The 27,336-nt window shown below is 47.0% G+C and overlaps 1 protein-coding gene across 1 annotated transcript in view; it reads right to left on the bottom strand.

The window, feature by feature from the left end:
- The window catches only part of trpm2 (transient receptor potential cation channel, subfamily M, member 2), a 75,837-nt gene that overhangs the window by 8,038 nt on the left and 40,463 nt on the right, over positions 1-27,336 (bottom strand). The window contains exons 11-23 of the mRNA XM_036959447.2: positions 26,408-26,575; positions 25,809-25,941; positions 19,598-19,743; positions 19,048-19,160; positions 18,417-18,521; positions 18,099-18,180; positions 17,766-17,915; positions 17,452-17,570; positions 16,176-16,308; positions 10,545-10,716; positions 4,890-5,070; positions 3,487-3,668; positions 1,671-1,803 (exon numbers count right to left, since the gene is read on the bottom strand). Coding sequence (XP_036815342.1) covers positions 1,671-1,803; positions 3,487-3,668; positions 4,890-5,070; positions 10,545-10,716; positions 16,176-16,308; positions 17,452-17,570; positions 17,766-17,915; positions 18,099-18,180; positions 18,417-18,521; positions 19,048-19,160; positions 19,598-19,743; positions 25,809-25,941; positions 26,408-26,575 — 1,817 coding nt within the window. The remainder of the gene's footprint in view (positions 1-1,670; positions 1,804-3,486; positions 3,669-4,889; positions 5,071-10,544; positions 10,717-16,175; positions 16,309-17,451; positions 17,571-17,765; positions 17,916-18,098; positions 18,181-18,416; positions 18,522-19,047; positions 19,161-19,597; positions 19,744-25,808; positions 25,942-26,407; positions 26,576-27,336) is intronic.

Here is a 27,336-nt window from a genome sequence, read left to right as displayed (position 1 = left end):
CAACAACACAGAGTTACACATGGAATAAACAATAAACAAGCCAATAACACAATAAACAAGTCAATGACACAGTAGAGAAAAGAAAGTCTATATACATTGTGTGCAAAAGGAATGAGGAGGGAGGCAATAAATAGGCGATAGGAGCGAATAATTACAATTTAGCAGATTAACACTGGAGTGATAAATGATCAGATGAACATGTGCAGGTAGAGATACTGGTGTGCAAAAGAGCAGAAAAGTAAATCAATAAAAACAGTATGGGGATGAGGTAGGTAGATTGGATGGGCTATTTACAGGTGAACTATGTACAGCTGCAGCGATCGGTTAGCTGCTTAGATAGCTGATGTTTAAAGTTGGTGAGGGAAATAAAAGTCTCTAACATTAGCGATTTTTGCAATTCGTTCCAGTCACTGGCAGCAGAGAACTGGAAGGAAAGGCGGCCAAATGAGGTGTTGGCTTTGGGGATGATCAGTGAGATATACCTGCTGGAACGTGTGCTACGGGTGGGTGTTGCCATCGTGACCAGTGAACTGAGATAAGGCGGAGCTTTACCTAGCATCGACTTATAGATGACCTGGAGCCAGTGGGTGCACCCGTGACAGGCTCGGAAACCGGATTGCACAGCGGAGAAGGTACGGTGGGATTCGAAATGGTCAGTGATCTGTTTATTAACTTGGCTTTCAAAGACCTTAGAAAGACAGGGTAGGATAGATATAGGTCTGTAGCAGTTTGGGTCTAGAGTGTCTCCCCCTTTGAAGAGGGGGATGACTGCGGCAGCTTTCCAATCTTTAGGGATCTTGGACGATACGAAAGAGAGGTTGAACAGAATAACACAGACCCTAACCCTGGGGGGGGCACTGAATCACACAGACCCTAACCCTGGGGGAGACACTGAATCACACAGATTCTAACCATGGGGGGGAAACTAAATCACATAGATCCTGACGCTGGGGGGGACACTAAATCACATAGATCCTAACCCTGGGGGGTGTGGGGGTCCCAGAATCACACAGACCCTAACCCTGGGAGAGACACTGAATCACACAGATCCTAACCCTGGGGGAGACACTAAATCACATAGATCCTAACCCTGGGGGGTGGGGGGGACACAGAATCACACAAACCCTAACCCTGGGGGAGACACTGAATCACACAGATCCTAACCCTGGGGGAGACTCTGAATCACACAGATCCTAACCCTGGGGGGGACGCTAAATCACATAGATCCTAACCCTGGGGGGTGGGGGGGGACACAGAACCACACAGACCCTAACCCTGGGGAGACACTGAATCACACAGATCCTAACCCTGGGGGGACACTGAATCACACAGATCCTAACCCTGGGGGGGACACTGAATCACACAGATCCTAACCCTGGGGGGGGACACTGAATCACACATATTCTAACCCTGGGGGGGACACTGAATCACACAGATCCTAACCCTGGGGAGTGGGGGACGACGACACTGAATCACATAGATCCTAACCCTGGGGGGTGGGGGGGGACAGAATCACTGGAGAAGTCCTCATTTTCAACCCTACGTGTCAGGCTGTTTGCGCATTCAACAGGCCAGACAAGACCAGTTGGGCTGCAGTTGGAACAGAGTAGTACCCAGGTTGGTCATGTATTGCAGAAAAGACACTTCATAAAAACAGAGCAATAAGTTACTTGTCAGCGGTGTCTGTGGTACGTTGCTCCATGCTCTGGCTCTGCTGCTGTCTGCAGGAGAGAAGGTAGTTATCCTTCATAAAGGATTCCCACGATAATAACTCTTCCTCCTCCACCTCAGGCAGCCTCTCCTCTGGAAAAGAGAGGAGGAGAGTGGAGAGGAGAGAAGAAAGGAAAGGAAGAGAGTGGAGAAGAAGGGAGAAGAGTGGAGATGAGGAGAGAGGAGAGTCAAGAGGAGAGGAGAGAAGGTGTGTGGAGAGGAGAGTCAAGAGGAGAGTCAAGAGGAGAGGAGAGAAGGTGTGTGGAGAGGAGAGTCACAAAGAGGAGAGGGGAGAGGAGTGAGGAGAGGAGGAGAGTGGAGAGGATAGGAGGAGAGTGGAGAGGAGTAGAAAAGAGAGGAGAGGAGGAGAGTGGAGAAGATAGTGGAGAGGAGTGAGAAGAGGAGGAGAGTGGATAGGAGAGGAAAGGAGAATGGTGGAGAGGATAGGAGGAGAGTGGAGAGGAGAGGAGGTGTGTGGAGAGGAGAGTCAAGAGGAGAGTCAAGAGGAGAGGAGAGAAGGTGTGTGGAGAGGAGAGTCAAGAGGAGAGGAGAGAAGGTGTGTGGAGAGGAGAGTCACAAAGAGGAGAGGGGAGAGGAGTGAGGAGAGGAGGAGAGTGGAGAGGATAGGAGGAGAGTGGAGAGGAGTAGAAAAGAGAGGAGAGGAGGAGAGTGGAGAAGATAGTGGAGAGGAGTGAGAAGAGGAGGAGAGTGGATAGGAGAGGAAAGGAGAATGGTGGAGAGGATAGGAGGAGAGTGGAGTGGAGAGGAGGTGTGTGGAGAGGAGAGTCAAGAGGAGAGTCAAGAGGAGAGGAGAGAAGGTGTGTGGAGAGGAGAGTCACAAAGAGGAGAGGAGAGAGGAGTGAGGAGAGGAGGAGAGTGGAGAGGATAGGAGGAGAGTGGAGAGGAGTAGAAAAGAGAGGAGAGGAGGAGAGTGGAGAAGATAGTGGAGAGGAGTGAGAAGAGGAGGAGAGTGGATAGGAGAGGAAAGGAGAATGGTGGAGAGGATAGGAGGAGAGTGGAGAGGAGAGGAGGTGTGTGATGATGAGAGTGGAGAGTAGGAGAGTGGAGAGGAGTGAGGAGAGCAGGAGAGTGGTGATGAGAGAGGAGAGTGGGAAGAACAGAGGAGAGGAGGAGAGAAGGAGAGTGGAGAGGAGAGAGTGGAGAGGAGAGAGTGGAGAGGAGAGATGAGAGGAGGAGAGAGTGGAGAGGAGGAGAGTGGAGAGGAGAGTAGAGGGGAGATGAGAGTGGAGGAGAGGAGGAGATGAGAGAGGAAAGGAGGAGAGTGGAGAGGGGGAGACAAGGAGAGTGGAGAGTGGGAGAGTGAAGAGGAGAGTGGAAAAAACAGTGGAGAGGAGGAGAGACGAGAGGAGATGAGTATAGTGGAGAGGAGGTGAGTGAATAGGAGAGTGGAGAGGAGAGGGTGCAGAAGAGAGTGGAGAGGAGAGGAGGTGTGTGGAGAGGAGAGGAGAGAGGAGGAGAGTGATAATGAGAGGAAGAGAGGAGAGTGAAGAGGAGAGAGGAGGAGAGTGGAGAGGAGAGGAGGAGAATGAAGAGGAGAGGGAAGAGGAGAGATGAGGGGAGTGAAAAGGAGAGAGGAGGAGAGGAGAGACCATATGAAATAGAATAGACTGTATAATATATTTAGGACAGAAGAAAGAGCTAACCAGCTTAACAGTTTGAAGGCAGGTTTCCTGGACACAGACGAAGCCTTGTCTTGAAAGTGACTTTTAGTCCAGGACTAGGCTTCATTTGGATTTTATATATTTCAGGACTCACTGAAGGCTCTGTAACTATTGGGGGGTCTCTGCAGCACTATGCGTCTGATGAAGAGGAAGATGTGGGAGAGGAGGATGAGTGGAGGGGGGGCAGCGGGTCGGCTGTGGTACTCCTTGATCAGTTCATACCGCTGGAATTTCCAGATGGTGTCTGTGTTATCCTGAACCTCCTGGAAAGTATAGCTGGAGGGTGGAGAGGAAGGGGAAGAGGAAGAAAAGAAGAAGAGTGAAACACAGACAATATGATAGAAAGATGATAGAAAGTGCAGAGATTGATTATTGAAAGGATGGATGGATGGATGGATGGTGGATGGATGGATGGAGGAAAGGGTGGATGGAGGAAGGGATGCAGGGAAGGATGGATGGATGGATGGAGGAATGGAGGAATGGATGGATAGAGAAATGGGTCGGTGGGTGGGTGGGTGGGTTTGGTGGGTGGGTGGGTGGGTGGGTGGATGGATGGGGGAATGGATGGATGGAGGAATGGATACATGGCTGGATGGATGGATTGATGGCTGGATGGATGGATTGATGGCTGGATGGATGGATGGATGGATGGATGGATGGATTGATGGCTGGATGGATACATGGATGGATACATGGATGGATACATGGATGGATGGCTGGCTGGCTGGCTACCTGGCTGGCTGGCTGGCTGGCTGGCTGGCTGGCTGGCTGTCTGGCTGGCTGGCTGGCTGGCTGGATACATGGATGGATGGATGGATGGATGGATGGATGGATACATGGATGGATAGAGAAATGGGTTTGGTGGGTGGGTGGGTGGGTGGATGGATGGGGGAATGGATGGATGGAGGAATGGATACATGGCTGGATGGATGGATTGATGGCTGGATGGATGGATTGATGGCTGGATACATGGATGGAGGAAGGGATGCAGGGATGGATGGATGGATGGATGGAGGAATGGAGGAATGGATGGATAGAGAAATGGGTTTGGTGGGTGGGTGGGTGGGTGGATGGATGGGGGAATGGATGGATGGAGGAATGGATACATGGCTGGATGGATGGATTGATGGCTGGATGGATGGATGGATGGATGGATTGATGGCTGGATGGATACATGGATGGATACATGGATGGATACATGGATGGATGGCTGGCTGGCTGGCTACCTGGCTGGCTGGCTGGCTGGCTGGCTGGCTGGCTGGCTGGCTGGCTGGCTGGCTGGCTGGCTGGCTGGCTGGCTGGCTGGCTGGCTGGCTGGCTGGCTGGCTGGCTGGATACATGGATGGATGGATGGATGGATGGATGGATGGATACATGGATGGATACATGGATGGATACATGGATGGATGGATGGCTGGCTGGCTGGGTGGGTGGATGAGTAGCTGGATGGATGGATTGATTGATCGTTTGATTGATTGATTGATGATTGGAACCTACTTGAAGATTGCTATGAGCAGGTTGAGCAGCAGTATGTTGGCAAACAGCAGGTAGACACACAGTAGGATTATAGTCAGCCACTCAGGGAAGGCAGGCATCTTGTCCTCGTTAAGAATAGGACATTTAGGCTTTTGAGACTCTGTACCATTTACACTGCAGGCCTTGATGTCAAACAGGGCATCTGAAGCAGATAGAGGACCCAACATGGATCAATTACATCGATCAACATCAAGTGTGTCAGTCTGTTTTGTCTCTCCTCAAATCAAATCAACTTTTATTTGTCACCAGAAAGTTACAGGTGTACAAATATCATACCCCGAAGGCATGCTAAACTCTCACCATTACAATAACAGGGGAAGTTAGCATTTTATATCATACCCTCAAGACACGCTAACTTCTCATCATTACAATAAGAGGGGAGGTTAGCATTGATATCATAACCCCAAGACATGCTAACCTCTCACCATTACAATAACAGGGGAGGTTAGCATTTTATATCGTACCCCCAAGACATGCTAAACTCTCATCATTTCTGCCCATATCAGATATGTCTATGTCCTAGGAAATGTTCTAGTTACTTGAGTAGCCTGGTCCACATTAGCCTATATCAGCTCAACCGTCCCGCGGGGGGAACACCTACCCCGTAAAGGATAATCATGGTAGCATCCACATTAATGTAGAAGTGTTATTTACCATTGATTTCCATTGGGCACAAAATAATCTGAGACCAAAACAAACAGCAAATGCATCCAACAAGTTAGTAGACTCTAAACGTTTTGGGATGGAGATCATTTTTTAATTTTACCTTTATTTAACCAGGCAAGTCAGTTAAAGAACAAATTCTTATTTTCAATGACGGCCTAGGAACAGTGGGTTAACTGCCTGTTCAGGGGCAGAACGACAGATTTGTACCTTGTCAGCTCGGGGATATGAACTTGCAACCTTCCGGTTACTCTAACCACTAGGATACCCTGCCGCCCCATCATACAGCCCTATGGAAAAAAACAGGGGCTTTCACACAAGGCACAGTGTTATATTCCATGAAGCGAGCATAAAAGGCACTTGGCTAGTTTGGGAGTTCTGCATCGCTGGGCAACTCACGGCTGGGTTTCCCTTTATAATCCAATATCATCTACAAGCGTCGGAGCCGGTGTAATTGGATTCCACCTTCCTCCTGTATTATCCTTCTGCATGTTTGATGTCTCAGCTTTCTTGCATGTGTCCATGTCCATGTTTCCGTCCTTGTAAGCGGTAGCCTTCAGTCCAGTGTGATATTGCCTGTAATCTATGGTTTTTGGTATAAATACGTTGTTATAGTCACTGTGGGGACAACATCATCTATGCACTTATTGATGAAGCCTGTGACTGATGTTGTAAACACCTCAATGCTATCAGACCAATCCCAGAACATATTCCAGTCTGTACTAGCAAATCAGTCTTGTAGACTCGCGTCTGCTTCATCGGATTGAGCTGATTCCTCCTGTTTGAGCTTGGTAAACAGGAAGCAGGAGAATGGAATCATGGTCAGATTTGCCGAAGGGAGGAGGGAAGGCCTTGTATGCAATTCTGTGGGTAGAATAAAAGTGGTCTAGTGTTGCAGGAGACGTTAGTAAAAATGAGGTAGAATGGTTTTAAGTCTCCGCCCACCAGAAATGCTGCCTCTGGGTGAGAGGTTTCTTGTTTGTAAGCCAAAGTGGTGTTGGCTTGTGGAGAGATGTAGACAGCTGTGATAATTACAGATGAGAACATTCTTGGTAGATAAAAGAGTCTACAGGCAAAAGCTCCAGATTTCTTTCACACTGGAAGCAGGGCACCAGATGTTGTTTATGAAGAGGCACACCCCTCCCCCTTTGGACTTGCCCGAGGCCTCCTTTATCCAATCGCGCCGCTGCATGGAGAAACCACTGAGTTCTACGTCCAACTTCTTATGGAATTGTCATGTTTGGCAATGGAGTTGGCAAGAGCACAAACATCTGGACCAGGCTACTCAAACAGGAGCACACACACACCTGGACCAGGCTACTCAAACAGGAGCACAAATACACCTGGACCAGGCTACTCAAACAGGAGCACAAACACATCTGGACCAGGCTACTCAAACAGGAGCACAAATACACCTGGACCAGGCTACTCAAACAGGAGCACAAACCCACCTGGACCAGGCTACTCAAACAGGAGCACAAATACACCTGGACCAGGCTACTCAAACAGGAGCACAAACCCACCTGGACCAGGCAACTCAAACAGGAGCACAAACACATCTGGACCAGGCTACTCAAACAGGAGCACACACACATCTGGACCAGGCTACTCAAACAGGAGCACAAATACACCTGGACCAGGCTACTCAAACAGGAGCACAAACCCACCTGGACCAGGCTACTCAAACAGGAGCACAAATACACCTGGACCAGGCAACTCAAACAGGAGCACACACACACATCTGGACCAGGCTACTCAAACAGGAGCACAAATACACCTGGACCAGGCTACTCAAACAGGAGCACAAACACATCTGGTCCAGGCTACTCAAACAGGAGCACAAATACACCTGGACCAGGCTACTCAAACAGGAGCACACACACACCTGGACCAGGCTACTCAAACAGGAGCACAAATACACCTGGACCAGGCAACTCAAACAGGAGCACAAACACACCTGGACCAGGCTACTCAAACAGGAGCACAAACACATCTGGACCAGGCTACTCAAACAGGAGCACAAACACATCTGGACCAGGCTACTCAAACAGGAGCACACACACACCTGGACCAGGCTACTCAAACAGGAGCACAAATACACCTGGACCAGGCTACTCAAACAGGAGCACAAATACACCTGGACCAGGCTACTCAAACAGGAGCACACACACACACCTGGACCAGGCTACTCAAACAGGAGCACACACACACACATCTGGACCAGGCTACTCAAACAGGAGCACACACACACACATCTGGACCAGGCTACTCAAACAGGAGCACAAACACATCTGGACCAGGCTACTCAAACAGGAGCACAAATACACCTGGACCAGGCTACTCAAACAGGAGCACACACACACACCTGGACCAGGCTACTCAAACAGGAGCACAAACACACCTGGACCAGGCAACTCAAACAGGAGCACAAATACACCTGGACCAGGCTACTCAAACAGGAGCACAAATACACCTGGACCAGGCTACTCAAACAGGAGCACACACACACACCTGGACCAGGCTACTCAAACAGGAGCACACACACACATCTGGACCAGGCTACTCAAACAGGAGCACAAATACACCTGGACCAGGCTACTCAAACAGGAGCACACACACACCTGGACCAGGCTACTCAAACAGGAGCACACACACACCTGGACCAGGCTACTCAAACAGGAGCACAAACACACGTGGACCAGGCAACTCAAACAGAAGCACAAATACACCTGTACCAGGCTACTCAAACAGGAGCACACACACACATCTGGACCAGGCTACTCAAACAGGAGCACACACACACACCTGGACCAGGCTACTCAAACAGGAGCACACACACACACCTGGACCAGGCTACTCAAACAGGAGCACAAACACACCTGGACCAGGCTACTCAAACAGGAGCACAAACACACCTGGACCAGGCTACTCAAACAGGAGCACAAATACACCTGGACCAGGCTACTCAAACAGGAGCACACACACACCTGGACCAGGCTACTCAAACAGGAGCACAAATACACCTGGACCAGGCTACTCAAACAGGAGCACAAATACACCTGGACCAGGCTACTCAAACAGGAGCACACACACACCTGGACCAGGCTACTCAAACAGGAGCACAAATACACCTGGACCAGGCTACTCAAACAGGAGCACACACACACACCTGGACCAGGCTACTCAAACAGGAGCACAAATACACCTGGACCAGGCTACTCAAACAGGAGCACACACACACCTGGACCAGGCTACTCAAACAGGAGCACACACACACCTGGACCAGGCTACTCAAACAGGAGCACAAACACACCTGGACCAGGCTACTCAAACAGGAGCACACACACACCTGGACCAGGATACTCAAACAGGAGCACAAACACACCTGGACCAGGCAACTCAAACAGAAGCACAAATACACCTGTACCAGGCTACTCAAACAGGAGCACACACACACATCTGGACCAGGCTACTCAAACAGGAGCACACACACACACCTGGACCAGGCTAGTCAAACAGGAGCACAAACCCACCTGGACCAGGCAACTCAAACAGGAGCACAAATACACCTGGACCAGGCTACTCAAACAGGAGCACACACACACACCTGGACCAGGCTACTCAAACAGGAGCACACACACACACATCTGGACCAGGCTACTCAAACAGGAGCACACACACACACCTGGACCAGGCTACTCAAACAGGAGCACAAACCCACCTGGACCAGGCAACTCAAACAGGAGCACAAATACACCTGGACCAGGCTACTCAAACAGGAGCACACACACACACCTGGACCAGGCTACTCAAACAGGAGCACAAATACACCTGGACCAGGCTACTCAAACAGGAGCACACACACACCTGGACCAGGCTACTCAAACAGGAGCACAAATACACCTGGACCAGGCAACTCAAACAGGAGCACAAATACACCTGGACCAGGCTACTCAAACAGGAGCACAAACACATCTGGACCAGGCAACTCAAACAGGAGCACAAATACACATGGACCAGGCTACTCAAACAGGAGCACAAATACACCTGGACCAGGCTACTCAAACAGGAGCACACACACACCTGGACCAGGCTACTCAAACAGGAGCACAAATACACCTGGACCAGGCTACTCAAACAGGAGCACAAATACACCTGGACCAGGCTACTCAAACAGGAGCACAAATACACCTGGACCAGGCTACTCAAACAGGAGCACAAACACATCTGGACCAGGCTACTCAAACAGGAGCACAAATACACCTGGACAAGGCTACTCAAACAGGAGCACAAATACACCTGGACCAGGCTACTCAAACAGGAGCACACACACACCTGGACCAGGCTACTCAAACAGGAGCACAAATACACCTGGACCAGGCTACTCAAACAGGAGCACAAATACACCTGGACCAGGCTACTCAAACAGGAGCACAAATACACCTGGACCAGGCTACTCAAACAGCAGCACAAATACACCTGGACCAGGCTACTCAAACAGGAGCACAAATACACCTGGACCAGGCTACTCAAACAGGAGCACACACACATCTGGACCAGGCTACTCAAACAGGAGCAGAAACACACCTGGACCAGGCTACTCAAACAGGAGCACAAATACACCTGGACCAGGCTACTCAAACAGGAGCACAAACACATCTGGACCAGGCTACTCAAACAGGAGCACAAACACATCTGGACCAGGCTACTCAAACAGGAGCACAAATAGAAAAACATAAAAAATAGAAAGACATTTTAAAATAGAAAGACAGCTGCATAGACGATAGGACGGTTGCTATTCATCTCGCACATAATTTGATCGTGCTTCTACATTTGCATTGCTTGCTGTTTGGGGTTTTAGGCTGGGTTTCTGTACTGCACTTTGTGACATCAGCTGATGTAAGAAGGATATAAATATATTTGATTGATTAATTGATTGATCAGTTGACTTACTGTCGATGTTAGAGGGCATATTCCCGAAGATGATAAGGTATGGTTCGTAGATGACGCCCCGGACGATCCAGTCCAGTCTGTCCTCATTGTGGATGAGGATGCCCTGCTTAGCAACGCCGTATGCTACCACCCAGATACTCAGCAGGAACATGAAGAAGAACATGTCCAACATCTGGAGGAGAGGAGAGAGATAACAAGTAGTTTAACACTACATGATGGTCCATAGCAGTCAATTTTACGAGGGGTATTCAAGTAAAATGAGCCATAAATGTTGTTTTTAAGGGATGCATTCAGTATGTTTTTACATACTGGAATGTTCAATTGAACGCAAACGGTGCTTTACTGAACGACCAGTTTAAAAAAGTGGTTGGTTGGGTTGTACAGGAACATTCTGTGGAAACGTGTTGTTGCAAACCATTCAAAGGCGTAGGAAACGTTCAAGCGTACTGAACACACCTCTGCTGTCTCTCTCTCTGTTAAAACGTCTGGTTTCAGAGACCGTCAGAACAGAACTTGAATGGCAGTCTATGGCAGGAGCGGCAAAAACAGATGTTGTTGTTTATTGGCTGATCTCTCAGTCCATCACCATCTTCTAGAACCTCCAACTCTTTGTGGATTTCAAAGAGCGATCAGAGCAAGTAATGGGCTAAACAAGGAAGTGGGTTCGGGAAATTAAAAAGTATGTATCTCAGAAAAAAGTTTGTACATTAAAACTTTACATGCCCAAACTCAGAATCATCTAGAAGAAGATGACACTACAGCGGCCGTTTTACTGACCAATTCTGCTATTTAGTGTAGTTGTTTTTTATGTTGATCTTAACTTTTTTTGTACATCATGTCTCCACCATATTTTCCTATTAACAATAACAGCTTCTGGACATCAGAAAACCACTAACCTCGATTTGGTTGAACTAGTCAGCAGCTCTGGGCGTCCTGCTTTACACCGGACCAGGCCCTAATCCATCCTAAGAGGAAGTGGTGGTGGTGAAAAAGAGGCAGGCGAGGCGGCCTCCTAACAAGATTATGTCGACGAACAAATATACCATTTTTGCCCTCTTTTTCTTTTTTCTTTAGGAATGTGTAACGGTTTTCTTGAGTCGAAGGAGAGGCAGACCAAAACGCAGCGTGGTTATTATTCACGGTTCTTTAATAAAGAAACTATACATGAATAGACTAACAAATAAGAAATGTGAAAAAAACAAAACAGCCCTATCTGGTGCAAACACAGAGACAGGAACAACATATCGATACCGAACTTAGCGTGGACACCCGTTTGACATAGCGTGCTGCAGCCCAGAGCTCCTCAGCTCACTTGATCCACCAACCTCAGCCTTCCAGTGACTTGGATTACAGGCACATGCCACTGCACCCGGCAACGCTGGAGAGGAAGGCTCTGGCAGCGCTGGACTGAGTAGCTCTGGCGCCTCTGGAATGAGGGGCTCTAGACTGAGGGGCGGGAGCTCTGGCAGCGCCGAACGGAAGACTCCGGCTGCGCTGGAGAGGAGGAAGGCTCTAGCAGCGCCGGAGAGGCGGGAGACTCCGGCAGCGCTGGAGAGGAGGAAGGCTAAGGCAGCACTGGACAGGCGGGAGACTCCGGCAGCGCTGGAGAGGAGGAAGGCTCCGGCAGCGCTGGACAGGCGAGGCGCACTGCAGGCCTGATGCGTGGTGCTGGCACTGGTGGTACTGGGCCGAGGACACGCACAGGAAGCCTGGTGCGGGGAGCTGCCACCGGAGGGCTGGTGCGTAGAGGTGGTACTGGATAGACCGGACCGTCTGGAGGTGGTACTGGATAGACCGCGCACTGGAGCTCTTGAGCACCGATCCTGCCCAACCTTCCCCTGTTGAATGCGCCCGGTTGCCCTGCCAGTGCGGCGAGGTGGAATAGCCCGCACTGGGCTATGCAGGCGAACCGGGGACACCGTGCGCAAGGCTGGTGCCATGTAAGCCGGCCCAAGGAGACGCACTGGAGACCAGATGCGTAGAGCCGGCTTCATGGCACTTGGCTCGATGCTCACTCTAGCCCTGCCGATACGCGGAGCTGGTATGTACCGCACCGGGCTATGCACCCACGGTGCCTGCCCGGTCTCTCTCGCCCCCCAGTAAGCACAGGAAGTTGGCACAGGTCTCCTACCTGGCTTCGCCACACATCCTGTGTGCCTCCCCCCCAAGAAATGTTTGGGGCTGACTCTCGGGCTTCCATCCACGCCGCCGTGCTGCCTGCTCATACCAGCGCCTCTCCGCCTTCGCCGCCTCCCAGCTCTTCTTTGGGGGGGCGATATTCTCCAGGCTGTGCCCAGGGTCCTTTTCCATCCAACTCATCCTCCCATATCCAGTACTCCTCGCGCTGTTCTTTAATAAATAACCATGAATAATAACCACGCTGCATTTTGGTCCGCCTCTCCTTCGACACAAGAAATCCGTTACAGAATGTAGTTAAGTAAAAAAATATATAAATAGTCAAGTAAAGTGAAGATATCCCAAAATACGACTTAAGTAGTATTTTAAAGTACTTTTACACCACTGGACATATAATATCTCAAAGGTTTATCCATGTTTATCCGTCTAGGCCGATATCAAGAATTTTGAACATTTCTTCCGCAAAAACAATCAAGCGCTATGTTGAAACTAGCTCTCATGAGGACCGCTACAGGAAAGGAAGACCCAGAGTTACCTCTGCTGCAGAGGATAAGTTCATTAGAGTTACCAGCCTCAGAAATAGAAGCCCAAATAAATGCTTCACAGAGTTCAAGAAATAGACACATCTCAACATCAGCTGTTGAGGAGACTGAGTGAATCAGGCCGTCATGGTCACATTGATGCAAAGAAGCCACGACTAAAGGACACCAATAAGAAGAAGAGACTTCCTTGGGCCAAGAAACCTGAGCAATGGACATTAGACAGGTGGAAATCTGCCCTTTGGTCTGATGAGTCCAAATGTGAAATTTTTGGTTCCAAGCGCTGTGTCTTTGTAAGACGCAGAATAGGTGAATGGATGACCTCCGCATGTGTGGTTCCCACCGTGAAGCATGGAGGAGGAGATGTGATGGTGTGGGGGTGATTTGCTGGAGGCACTGTCTGTGATTTATTTAGAATTCAAGGCATACTTAACCAGCATGGCTACCACAGCATTCTGCAGCGATGCGCAGCTATGCGCCATCCCATCTGGTTTGCGCTTAGTGGGACTATCATTTGTTTTTCAACAGGACAATGACCCAACACACCTCCAGGCTGTGTAAGGGATATTTTAAAAAGAAGGAGAGTGATGTAAGTGGCCTCCCCAATCACCTGACCTCAACCTAATTGAAATGGTTTGGGATGAGTTGGACCGCAGAGTGAAGGAAAAGCAGCCAATAAGTGCTCAGCACATGTGGAAACTCCTTCAAGACAGTTGGAAATTCATTCCAGGTGAAGCTGGTTGAGAGAATGCCAAGAGTGTGCAAAGATGTCATCAGAGCAAAGGGAAGAATCTCAAATATAAAATATATTTTGATTTATTTAACACTCTTTTGGGAACTAGTTAAAAAAGCTAAATCAGATTATTATGTTAATACAGTATCTGAATGTACAGGGAACCCAGCTAAATTCTGGAAAGCTGTTAAATCACTGAAGTGATGTGTCTCCTCTTCTCTCCCATAATAAATTAATTTTGATTCTGGCCCAATTACTGACAAAATGTATATCATTAATGCATTTAATCATCATTTTATCTCTGCAGGCTTTATGTTTCAATGTATTTCAAAGCCAGCTCTTGAAAAGAGTAGTTTGGATGTAGATGGTGAAAATTCACTGATAAAGAAGTCCTGGATGCTTTGTTAACATTAGACATGATAAGATCCCCAGGGGCTGATCATTTGGAGCATCTCTTATTACTGGATCAGTAGCCAACATTTTTTATTTAACATTGTTATCAGGAAGGCATTCGACACTGTTGATCATTATCAAGAGTAGGCCTGGGATATACAGCCTATTTATGGTTTCAGAATTACCTTAGTGACAGAACTCAGGCCATATTGATAGATGGGGATAAACCTGAATTATGTTAGCGACAGAACTCAGGCCACCTTGGTAGATGGGGTTTAATCTGAATTATCTTTGCGATAGAACTCAGGCCATCTTGATAGATGGGGTTAAATCTGAATAATTTTAGCAACAGAACTCAGGCCATCTTGATAGATGGGGTTTAATCTGAATTATCTTCGCGACAGAACTCAGGCCATCTTGATAGATGGGGTTAAATCAGAATTTCTTGAGATTCAAAAGGTGTTCCTCAGGGTTCGATAATGGGTCTATTATTGTTCACGTTGTATATTAATGACATAGGAAACACTGTTAAAACTTGTAACATTCATCTCTATGCAGATGACAGAGTTATGTATTCCTGTGCCACCTCGGTGCAGCAGGCCATTTGTGAACTTCAGCATGACTTTAATTCAATTCAGAAATCACTTACAGATCTTAAATTAGTGTTAAATATAAGTAAAACCAAGCTCATGCTTTTCTCTAGGTCACGGAATGTTGACCCTGAGGACCTGCATATCTGTTCTATGAATGGAGGCCACATTGAGCTGGTTTCTCAATATAAGTACCTGGTTGTCTGGATTGATGACAAGTTGTCCTTTGTAATGCATATAAAACACCTGACTAAGAAGCTAAGATTGTTTTTTTATATCGAAATAAATCATGCCTTATACCCAGACTACACCGCTTGCGTCGCGTGCACGAGAGTTGCAAAATAAATTTAGAAATCTATGTTACTCAATTATTGCACCCACACTGCTTGCACGCGTCAACGAGTGTCTGCGTTGCCAAAGGATAAAATAGAAGTCCTTTCTATTTCTGATGCAGATCGCGCTGCAAGTCCTGCCTCTCCTCATTGGTTTATAGAAGCACGTACCCACGTGTCATCTCCTCATTGGTTATACCCACGTGGGTGATTGAAAGATGAACTGTGTTGCCGGTCGTCGTAGTAATACTATGAAGGTTTAGATGCCGATCACCATGTAAGTACAAAGATGAAAAAGCCTGGAAGGAGGAGAGATGACTATAAAGAATTCGGTTGACCGTTTTATGTGCGGATTAATTGCCAGAGTAGAGGACCTTGTGTATTTCAGGTAAAATAACAACTCAATGTTTATATCCCAGGACAAATTAGCTTGCAACAGCAAGCTAGCTAAATAGGACAAATTAGCTAGCAAGTGCAAGCTAGCTAGCTAAATTGCCATAAATGTTTAATGCTTTTCGACCTGTCCCCAAATTTAATGTAATTGGTTCAGAGTTGGTTTTGATATTTGAATCTGCGTGTTGTGGTCGCGTTTGGTGTAGGGGGACAAAATAATTGTATGCACGATGGCGCACGCGCGCAGCCGTTTTGGGTTCCGTGTTAGTATTAAATATAGAAGAAAGATTGTTCAAACCACGCTTCTCCCTGTATTGGATTTTGGTGGTATTGTTTATATGCTGCACAACCTAAAACCCTTGGTTGCAATCTACCATTCAGTATTATGTTTTATCACAGGGGAATATTTTAGGACTCATCATTGTAGTCTGTATAAAATGTAGGATGTAAACTCTCTGTCTGTAAGAAGAGAACACAATAACATGAAGTTAATGTGTATCAATCCATCCTCTCACCATTCTCCTGACGATGATGATCTTGGGGCCCAGAGTTTTACTGATGATGAATATGGCCATGAGACGAAGACAGAAGATGATGAAGTCGATACACAGGATGACCTTCCCTGCATAGAACAACCTGGTGGTCAGTCTGCAAGTGAAATATACAGTAGATCAGTAGTATGAGATCATCTCTTGATAGACATTAACACTGGAATCCTTAATGGTGAAACTGCCACGGCCATTTGCTGTGTTACATTGCTACTGCACATGGAGCTGTTTCCCCACAGTGGAGTCCATCTTTAACGCTAGCTAGCGTTTCCTACAGTGGAGTCCATCTTTAACGCTAGCTAGCGTTTCCTACAGTGGAGTCCATCTTTAACGCTAGCTAGCGTTTCCTACAGTGGAGTCCATCTTTAACGCTACCTAGCGTTTCCTACAGCAGAGTCCATCTTTAATGCTAGCTAGCGTAACCCTACAGTGGAGTCCACCTTTAAAGCTAGTTACCGTTCCCTACAGTGGAGTCCATCTTTAACGCTAGCTAGCGTAACCCTACAGTGGAGTCCATCTTTAACGCTACCTAGCGTTTCCTACAGCGGAGTCCATCTTTAACGCTAGCTAGCGTAACCCTACAGTGGAGTCCACCTTTAACGCTAATTACCGTTCCCTACAGTGGAGTCCATCTTTAACGCTAGCTAGCATAACCCTACAGTGGAGTCCATCTTTAACGCTAGCTAGCGTAACCCTACAGTGGAGTCCACCTTTAACGCTAGCTACCGTTCCCTACAGTGGAGTCCATCTTTAACGCTAGCTAGCGTAACCCTACAGTGGAGTCCACCTTTAACGCTAGCTAGCGTTTACTACAGCGGAGTCCATCTTTAACGCTAGCTAGCGTTCCCTACAGTGGAGTCCATCTTTAACGCTAGCTAGCGTTTCCTACAGTGGAGTCCAACTTTAACGCTAGCCAGCGTTCCCTACAGCGGAGTCCATCTTTAACGCTAGCTAGTGTTTCCTACAATGGAGTCCAACTTTAACGCTAGCCAGCGTTCCCTACAGTGTAGTCCATCTTTAATGTTAGCTAGCGTTCCCTACAGCGGAGTCCATCTTTAATGCTAGCTACCATTCCCTACAGTGGAGTCTAACTAGCATTCCCTACAGCGGAGTCCACCTTTAACGCTAGCCAGCGTTCCCTACAGCAGGGTCCATCGCAAATGTTAGCTACCATTCCCTACAGTGGAGTTCATCTTAGCGAGCGTTAGAGGAAGAAGAACATGAGGAAGAGGAGGCAGCTCACCTGAAGGCCAGGCCGATGATGAAGAGCAGTATGGACAGAAAGTCTAGAATGTTCCACATGTCATTAATGTACATATCAGCCTTCTTACGGAACCCAAACCCATCTGGGTCATGGAACAGCTGATGGCACAAACAACACATAGTTAATACTGTAGACACATTCATCTTCTAACGTCATACTCGTTTGGCCAATTTATTTAGACTTTAAGTAGAATAGGATGTGTGTGTGTGTGTGTGTGTGTGTGTGTGTGTGTGTGTGTGTGTGTGTGTGTGTGTGTGTGTGCGTGCGTGCGTGCACAGGACATTGTGTCTCACCTGTCGGACCTCCTCACAGACCAATGAGATGAGCCAGACATAGAGAAGCCCCTCCCTCCAGGAGGGCGTGGTCTGGAAGTCGATCATCAGCACCACAGAAAACAGCAGCAGGAAGCTGAAGTAGGACAAGATGTTCCAGTAGAACTTCACCTGTGGGGAGAGGTCAACAGAGGTCAGGGACCAGGTAAGGTTTAACAACAACAGTAGAACTTCACCTGTATGGGGAGACATCAACATAGGTCAGGGGTCAGGTAAGGGTTAACAGCAACAGTTGAACTTCACCTGGAGAAAGATGAACAGAGGTTAGTGTTGAGGGGTTGGGTAAGGGTTTACCTGAGGAGAGGTGAAGAGGCTGACCAGCCGGGTGGAGACTGTCAACGGCTTCAGACCCAGAGGGATCCTGGCAGGGAGGTCACTGAGGGGGCAGACGGCAAAGGTGAGATGTCAGGAGGGAGAGGTCAGGGGTGAGGTGTCAGGTAAGTGTTTATAGCTGCAGAATGTAACTCAATTTGCATCAGAAATGTCAGCCTTTGTCCTTCTAGTGCACTACTTTAATAGGGAATAGGGGGCCATCTTGGAAAGACCCCCAGTCTACTATTATAGGGAAGAGGGGCCATCTGGGACAGACTCTCAGTGTATAATCAGACTCACTGTACAGGATACTTCCTCCTGGTGCAGGCCTGGCTTCCTGTTAATGACTCCATGGTGAGCAGCTCAGCACTCCTCTCTGCCTCTCTCTGGATGGACTCATCACGCCTGGGGGATTAGAGAGGATATTACTCATCCAGACCCAGAACATGTTCAGTGTTTAGTCATTTATACATCCAGTTAGATTCACTTCCCTGAGTGAGCAAGATGGCAGTTCAGTCTTCTACCATTGGGTGTTGCTGCAGCCATGTGGTGTGCCTGAGGTTTTACGACAATCTCTCTCCTCACCCAGACTCTGTCCTCCTATCTCTGGTAAACCACTACATTGTTACAGAGCTGTGGCCAGCAGTACCTACCTGAATCCCAGTAAGCCAGTGTAGATGAGCAGGAAGAACAGCATAGAGTAGCACCCTCCACAGAGGGGTTAGTGGACAGAGGTTAGTTACCTGAATCCCAGGAAGCCAGTGTAGATGAGCAGGAAGAACAGCACAGAGTAGCACCCTTCACATAAGGGTTAGGGGACAGGGTTAGGGGTTAGGGGCCGGGGTTAGGGGACAGGGTTAGGGGCCACGGTTAGGGGCCTGTGATAGAGGTTAGGGCTTAGGGGCAAGGTTAGGGATCAGAGATTAGTTACCTGAATCCCAGGAAGCCAGTGTAAATGAGAGGGAAGAACAGCATACATAGCAGCACCCTCCACAGAGGATTGTCCGCCGCCAGCTCCCCACACCAGATCTGGGTCAGGAGAGCCTGCGGGAAACAGAACGGAAGACTCAGGACCAGATCTGGGTCAGGAGTGCCTGGGGGAGACAGAACAGACGACTCGGGACCAGTTCTGGATCAGGAGAGCCTGGGGGAGACAGAACAGACGACTCAGAACCAGTTCTGGATCAGGAGAGCCTGGGGGAGACAGAACAGACGACTCAGGACCAGTTCTGGATCAGGAGAGCCTGGAGGAGACAGAACAGACGACTCAGGACCAATCACAGAAACAGTGCTACACAACACGCATAAGGGAACACCTGCTTTAGAAACCGTTTAATCCACTTCTACTCCACTAGATCTCACAAGACGTGAGGCAGTGTAAGGAAAATATTTGAGAGAAGTGTAATTAATTAAATACAATTCAAAAGGCTAGTGATAATATAACTGGAGTTACCTGAACCCCATAATGACCTTTGACCTACCTGAACCCCAGAGTGAGCAACAAAGCTCTTGTCATCAGCCTCCAGAGCCAGCCTCAGACAAGTGGTTTGACCCCAGGATGAAGAGATCCGGATTAGCATCCTCTGGGCACGCTCCTCATCACAGCAGTGGCACTCACTGAACACACCTGCGACAACACACACGCACACAGGACATACACTGAACACACCTGACAGACAGGACAAGACCACTCACGGAACACACCTAAGAGAGACAGGACTTGGTCACTCAGTCTCACCACAAGATAACAGGACTGACAGATGGGAGAATAATTTGTAAAATAACAAAGTCTGCTCATTAATTTCCAGTGCTTGACTTGGACTGAAATAGATGTCAGTACTCATTTTTGGTGCCGGTAAAATGTATATTTAGGTGCAGGGCCCAGTTGCATAAAACCCTTCAGAGTTTACCTTAAAAACCTCTTACTTCTACCCCCTCCTTTTTCGAACATTCTGTTAAAAATCGCGCAACTTTTCAGCGTCCTGCTACTCATGCCAGGAATATAGTATATGCATATGATTAGTATGTGTGGATAGAAAACACTCTGAAGTTTCTAAAACTGGTTAAATCACGGCAGTGACTATAACAGATCGTGTGTTTCATTGAAAAACGCAAGAAAAACTGCTCTCTGAAAGCTAAAAATAATTTCCATAAGTCACTTCCACGAGTTGTTAAAAGAGGACAAAATTTAATAACGACCTGCATGCAATTCATACAAATTCCACACGATGTCGCCATTGTCGTCATTTTCAATTGAATTAATTGTTGGAAAATCCATCTATCTGGCATCCGTTTCTTCCAGTCTTCACCCGGATGTTGTTAATGTAGACATTGGCAGCCATTGATTTGCAAACAAGGAGCTATTGAATAGACATCGCCCTGTAATCATTTTGATAGATTATAAACGTTTACTAATACCTAAAGTTGGATTACAAAAGGATTTCGAAGTGTTTTGTGAAAGTTTATCGTCAACTTTTTTAATTTAAAAAAATTACGCAGCGTTTAAAAACGATGTTTTTTTCTGAATGACACAGCTTCCATACAAAGCTATTTTGGGTATATATGGACCAATTTAAACGAAAAAAAGACCCAATAGTGATGTTTATGGGGCATATAGGAGTGCCAAGAAAGAAGCTCGTCAAAGGTAATGAATGTTTTATATTTTATTTCTGCGTTTTGTGCTGCGTCGGATAAGCGGAGTCTCTGTTTACGTCGCATTCAGGCATTTTCAGGTGGTGCATGCTATCAGATAATACCTTCTCATGCTTTCGCCGAAAAGCGTTTAAAAAATCTGACTTGCTGGCTAGGTTCACAACGAGTGTAGCTTTAATTCAATACCCTGCTTGTGAATTTTGATCAAGGTTTGAGTTGTAACGAGTACATTTAGCATTTAGCGTAGCGCATTTGCATTTCCAGGTGTCTACTTGAGACATCTGCGTCTCAAGTAGAATCAAGAAGGAAGGAATTACCTTAATAACTACATGAGTGGAACAATTCATGTATTATGGATTGATTGTTTTGATTGTTGTTATGCTAATGGTGACATGGGTAAAGAATTTGTGTACCAAAGACATTGACACTTTCTCAGCATGTCCTGGTGAATGAAGAGGGCGAACTCTGATCCTGAGAGTGAAACTGACCTATATCCAAATTGCAATTTTTGATGATAATGATAATACTCAGGAACTGTAGCAAGTTTATGCTAATGAGACATAGAGTCCATGGGCATTGCCTTATAAATAGTGAGATCATGATGCTTGTCCTGGGTCATGTTCATTAGGCACTAAAAGGAATAAATCTTATTAAACCTGGAGTCACTACCTGGATTTATCCAACAAGATATGCTAATATTAGTTTCGACAGATGGTGCTATAGGGATGGAAATGGCTGTTTCCACCATGCTAACCAATGGGAGTATGTTCAGTTTCAACATGATTTGTTTCGTACTGATGAAAAATGTGCTCTGACTTAAATTGCTGAGAATTTCTTAACAATATTTTAATGTCTTATTAAAGCTTGTAATTTTCTTTTAAGTTGAGAGAAGTCTCAAAATGGGGGATTGTGGTAGAAAAATTACAACAATGTTTAAAACTGTTTATGCATAGAATAGGTATGATGAGTACTCTCTCATCTGTGTCTACGGGACTGAGTTGGGCCTCTGGGGCTTGAACTGACAGTTGACTTGGTGATAAAACCTAAAGACTGCCTTCCATAGACAAGATGTGGTGGGTCTAACTGAGATAGAGAGAGCGTGGAGGAGTAGAACAAAACTCTCATTGTTCCTAATCATCCTGGCCGGGTTAGGGGTTAAAACAACACTAGGTGCAGATAACCACGAGATGAACCCAAAGTGACTTGTGATGCCCCCTGATCTGCATGGGAGGGGTGGAACCAGCCATGACCGAACATTTTTTATGCTATATAAGAACCAGGATTCCTCTGGGAGGTTAAGCTATGTTCCAATCCCAATACCACAACACACACTACAGACGGTCGACCAGCTTAATTATTAGCAGGCTTCAGGTAAGACCCAAGTGCAGACTGTTTTGAAGTGCAGACTGTTTTGAAGTAACAATGTTTATTGCAACAACAGGGGAAGGCACACGACAGGTCAAGACAGGGCTTTCTCCTATAGAGCTCAATTTTTATGTAATGGTCTGCCTACCCATGTGAGAGACGCAGACTCGGTCTCAACCTTTAAGTCTTTATTGAAGATTCATCTCTTCAGTAGGTCCTATGATTGAGTGTAGTCTGGCCCAGGATTGTGAAGGTGAACGGAAAGGTACTGGAGCAAAGAAATGCCCTTGCTGTCTCTGCCTGGCCAGTTCCCCTCTCTCCACTGGGATTCTCTGCCTCTAACCCTATTACAGGGGCTGAGTCACTGGCTTACTGGTGCTCTTCTATGCCGTGCCGAGGAGGGGTGCGTCACTTGAGCGGGTTGAGTCACTGACATGGTCTTCCTGTCTTGGTTGTGCCGGCCTAGCCCTGTCGAGCTGCATCGGCTCGAGAAGAGGGAAATTGGCAGTCTCCGGAGGCTCTTGGAGGGACTCGGGTAAGGTCGGATCATCTTGAGGACGTAGACGACAAGGACTTCATCAGATGCAAGGTGGGATCCCTGATTGAGGGATTGGAACCACAATCTGATCTCTTCTCCTACGTTCCCGTAGCCGACCATCGATCAAAACAATGCTTCTGGGTCGAACAGGTTCCAGGTTACTACTCTGCTAGCGTGCGGAACTCCACCGCATAGTCTGCCTGAGGGAGTCCTGCCGAAGTAACTTCCGGGTAGCCTCTCTCCCGGACACTGGAGTCTCAAACTTAACTCACCTCCGCCACGAATACCTCCAGACAGAGGCAGACGGCGGATTGTTGCTCCCACACCACCAGGCGAGTGCCCTCCCGGACATCAGCGTAATAATGTACACTATCTTCGAGCAGTCCAAGGGGAATGAAGAAGGCTGCAGCTCGAAACCAAGTGGGCACTGGGAGAGAAAGGCCCAGCAGGTTTTGGAATCTCCATCGTAGTGCTCCGGGGGAAGTAAGAGGGTCCCGGGAAACCGGGATGACGGTGTTGGTAGGCAACCCATGGAATTGGTCCTGCAATGCGTCCGATGTAAAGTCATGACGTTCGGCCTGAACCCTTCCATTAACAGCGAAGCAACTCCTTGTGTCTATTATTGATGGCTCCTTAGGAAGAGATGGCAATGCGGAGCTGGTCCAAGTCTGCTGTGTCAGTCATGGCCAGTTCGTACTATCAGGTTTCAGGTGAGACCCAAGTGCAGACTGTGTTGAAGTAACAATGTTTATTGCAACAACAGGGGCATGCAAACGACAGGTCAAGACAGGCAGGGGTCGATAATCCAGAGTGCTGCAAAGGTACAGGACGGCAGGCAGGGTCAGGAGCAGAGTGGTCAGGCAGGCGGGCTCAGAGTCAGGACAGGCAAGGGTCAAAACCAGGAGGACAAGAAAAAGAGACACTGGGGAAAAACAGGAGCTGAGAAAACGCTGGTTGACTTGAACAAGCAAGACGAATTGGCACAGACAGACAGAAAACACATAAATACCCAGAGGATAAGTGGGGAAGATGGGCGACACCTGGAGCGGGTGGAGACAAGCACAAGGACAGGTGAAACAGATCAGGGCGTGACAATTATTGCAATAATGAATCAATGTTAAATAAAGATTGATTGTTTGAATAATTGTCCAAATCTCTCTCAGTGTACATGAATTTCCACTACACTGTGCTGCACTATACCATCGGTTCATACAGACAGTATGTCTCAGTGCCGTATTGTGTGTCTGTGCTGCACTATACCATCGGTTCATACAGACAGTATGTCTCAGTGCCGTATTGTGTGTCTGTGCTGCACTATATCATCGGTTAATACAGACAGTATGTCTCAGTGCTGTATTGTGTGTCTGTGTTGCACTATACCATTGGTTCATACAGACAGTATGTCTCAGTGATAGAAATAGAATCAATAGAATGGGCGTCCCCATTCACGTTAATGATGGCATAATGGGTGGACCGGCGGCCATTGCGAGTGTACCCATAGGCGCAAAGCACAAAGTAAATGCTAGGTTCAAAATATACAGATTAAACCTGCACTGCGTAACTATGTGTGTACAGATGTTATTGGAGACTGCTTATTGGACCGTAAGTAGCTACAGGAGGGTAGTGTGTACATCACTGGGGCTTCCTGCCATCCAGGACCTCTATACCAGGCGGTGTCAAAATTGTCAAAGATTCCAGCCACCCAAGTCATAGACTGTTCATTATGCTATCGCACGGAAAGCAATACCGGAACGCCAAGACCAAAAGGCTCCTTAATTAATAACAGCTTCTACCCCCAAGCCATAAGACTGCTGAACAGTTATGGAATGGCTACTTGCATTGGCCCCCTTATTTTATTCGGATTTATTCTTTGCACTGACTACTTGTTATTGTTATCTTATTGTGTTACTATTTTTCCTTTAGTTTATTTTGCAAATGTTTTTTATTAAAAAAAAACTGCATTGTTGGTTAAGGGCTCATGCAGTTAATTCAGAAACTATTCAGACCCCTTGACTTTTTCCACATTTTGTTACATTACAGCCTTATTCTAAAATTGATTCAATCAAAAATAATCCTAAAAATGTATTCACAATACTCCATAATGACAAAGCGAAAACAGGTTTTTCAAAATGTAGCATATTTTTAAAACATTAAATATTATTTACATAAGTATTTAGACCCTTTGCTATGAGACTCTAAATTGAGCTCAGGTGCATCCTCTTTCCATTGATCATCTGTGAGATGTTCCTACGACTTGATTGGAGTCCACCTGTGGTAATTCAATTGATTGGACATGATTTAGAAAGGCACACACCTGTCTATGTAAGGTCCCACAGTTGACAGTGCATGTCAGAGCAAAAACCAAGCCATGAGATCGAAGAAATTGTCCGTAGAGCTTAGAGGCAGGATTGTGTCGAGGCACAGATCTGGGGAAGGGTACCAAAAAAACTATGCAGCATTGAAGGTCCCCAAGAACACAGTTGCCTCCATCATTCTTAAATGGAAGAAGTTTGAAAGCACCAAGGCTCTTCCTAGAGCTGGTCACTCAGCCAAACTGAGCAATCAGGGAAGAATGGCCTTGGTCAGGGGGGTGACCAAGAACCTGTTGGTCACTCTGACAGAGCTCCAGAGTTCCTCTGTGGAGATGGGAGAACATTCCAGAAGAAAAACCATCTCTGCAGCACTCCGACAATCAGGCCTTCATGGTAGAGGGGCCAAACGGAAGCCACTCCTCAGTAGAAGGCACATGACAGACCATGAGAAACAAGATTCTCTGATCTGATGAAACCAAGATTGAATTCTTTGGCTTGAATGCCACATCCGGAGGAAACCAGGCAGCATCCCACAGATGTATGATGGTGGCAGCATCATGCTGTGGTTATTTTTTCAGCATCAGGGACTGGGAGACTAGCAGGATCAAGGGAAAGATGAACGTAGCAAAGTACAGAGATATCCATGATGAAAACCTGCTCCAGAGCGCTCAGGACCTCAGACTGGGGCAAATGTTAATATGGACAGTATGTCTTAGTGTGTCGGCTACTGTAGCGATGGTTAATAAGGACAGTATATACTATTGTGTCGGCTACTGTAGCGATGGTTAATAAGGACAGTATATACTATTGTGTCGGCTACTGTACCGATGGCGTGTCTCTCATAGTGTTTGGCCAGTTCTCTCATCTCCTCCGCCTCATCCTCCTCTTCCGCTCCTTCCTCAGCCAGCTTCTTCAGGATCTTACTAGCGGCTAGAGCTGCTGACGTACAGTCCCGGGACTGCACACAATGAACAAACATGTTAAGAGTAATAATATTTATTTCTCTAATCATATATTCTTATTTAGTCTGTTTCAAGCATTTTGCTTTAACTGCAGAATGAATACTTTGGGACAACTGGATAACTAGATAACTGGATAACTGGATAACTAGATAACTGGATAACTAGATAATTAGATAACTGGATAACTGGATAACTAGATATCTGGATAACTGGATAACTGGATAACTGGATAACTAGATAACTGGATAACTAGATAACTGGATAACTGGATAACTGGATAACTGGATAACTGGATAACTAGATAACTGGATAACTAGATAACTAGATAACAAGATAACTGGATAACTGGATAACTGGATAACTGGATAACTAGATAACTAGATAACTGGTTAACTGGATACCTACACCATACAGTCAGTTCCATATTTAGACTGCCCTGCACTGGTTCCTAACCTACTCTACCTGCTCCCAGGCGATCTCAGCCAGCTCTTTCTGGTTCTGCAGGATGGCCCAGAGGAAAAGGTCTCCGCCTGGGTCTCTGAAAGTCTCCTCTCCCCTTTCTGAATCTCTCCCTGGTCCTCTGTCTGGGTCTGGTGAGGCCTGGAGCTCCAGCTGCTCTTTAGGTGGCAGCTAGCACAGAACAGATAGGTGGGTCAGTAGACAGCACAGAACAGATAGGTTGGTCAGTAGACAGCACAGAACAGATAGGTGAGTCAGTAGACAGCACAGAACAGATAGGTGGGTCAGTAGACAGCTAGCACAGAACAGATAGGTGGGTCAGTAGACAGCACAGAACAGATAGGTGGGTCAGTAGACAGCTAGCACAGAACAGATAGGTGGGTCAGTAGACAACTAGCACAGAACAGATAGGTGGGTCAGTAGACAGCACAGAACAGATAGGTGGGTCAGTAGACAGCACAGAACAGATAGGTGGGTCAGTAGACAGCACAGAACAGATAGGTGGGTCAGTAGACAGCACAGCACAGATAGGTGGGTCAGTAGACAGCACAGAACAGATAGGTGGGTCAGTAGACAGCACAGAACAGATAGGTGGGTCAGTAGACAGCACAGAACAGATAGGTGGGTCAGTAGACAGCACAGCACAGATAGGTGGGTCAGTAGACAGCACAGAACAGATAGGTGGGTCAGTAGACAGCACAGCACAGATAGTTGGGTCAGTAGACAGCACAGAACAGATAGGTGGGTTAGTTAGTTAGGTTAGTTAGTTAGGTTAGTTAGTTAGGTTAGTTAGTTAGTTAGTTGGGTTAGTTAGATAGGTTAGTTAGGTTAGTTAGTTAGTTAGGTTAGTTAGTTAGGTTAGTTAGTTAGTTAGGTTAGTTAGTTAGGTTAGTTAGTTGGGTTAGTTAGTTAGTTAGTTAGTTAGTTAGTTA

This window comes from Oncorhynchus mykiss, chromosome 22 (assembly GCF_057628025.1).
Source record: "Oncorhynchus mykiss isolate SJ-2025 chromosome 22, ASM5762802v1, whole genome shotgun sequence".
Taxonomy (NCBI): Eukaryota; Metazoa; Chordata; class Actinopteri; order Salmoniformes; family Salmonidae; genus Oncorhynchus; species Oncorhynchus mykiss.
Note: the sequence above shows the minus strand (reverse complement) of the source record. Positions and strands in the feature narration are given on the sequence as shown.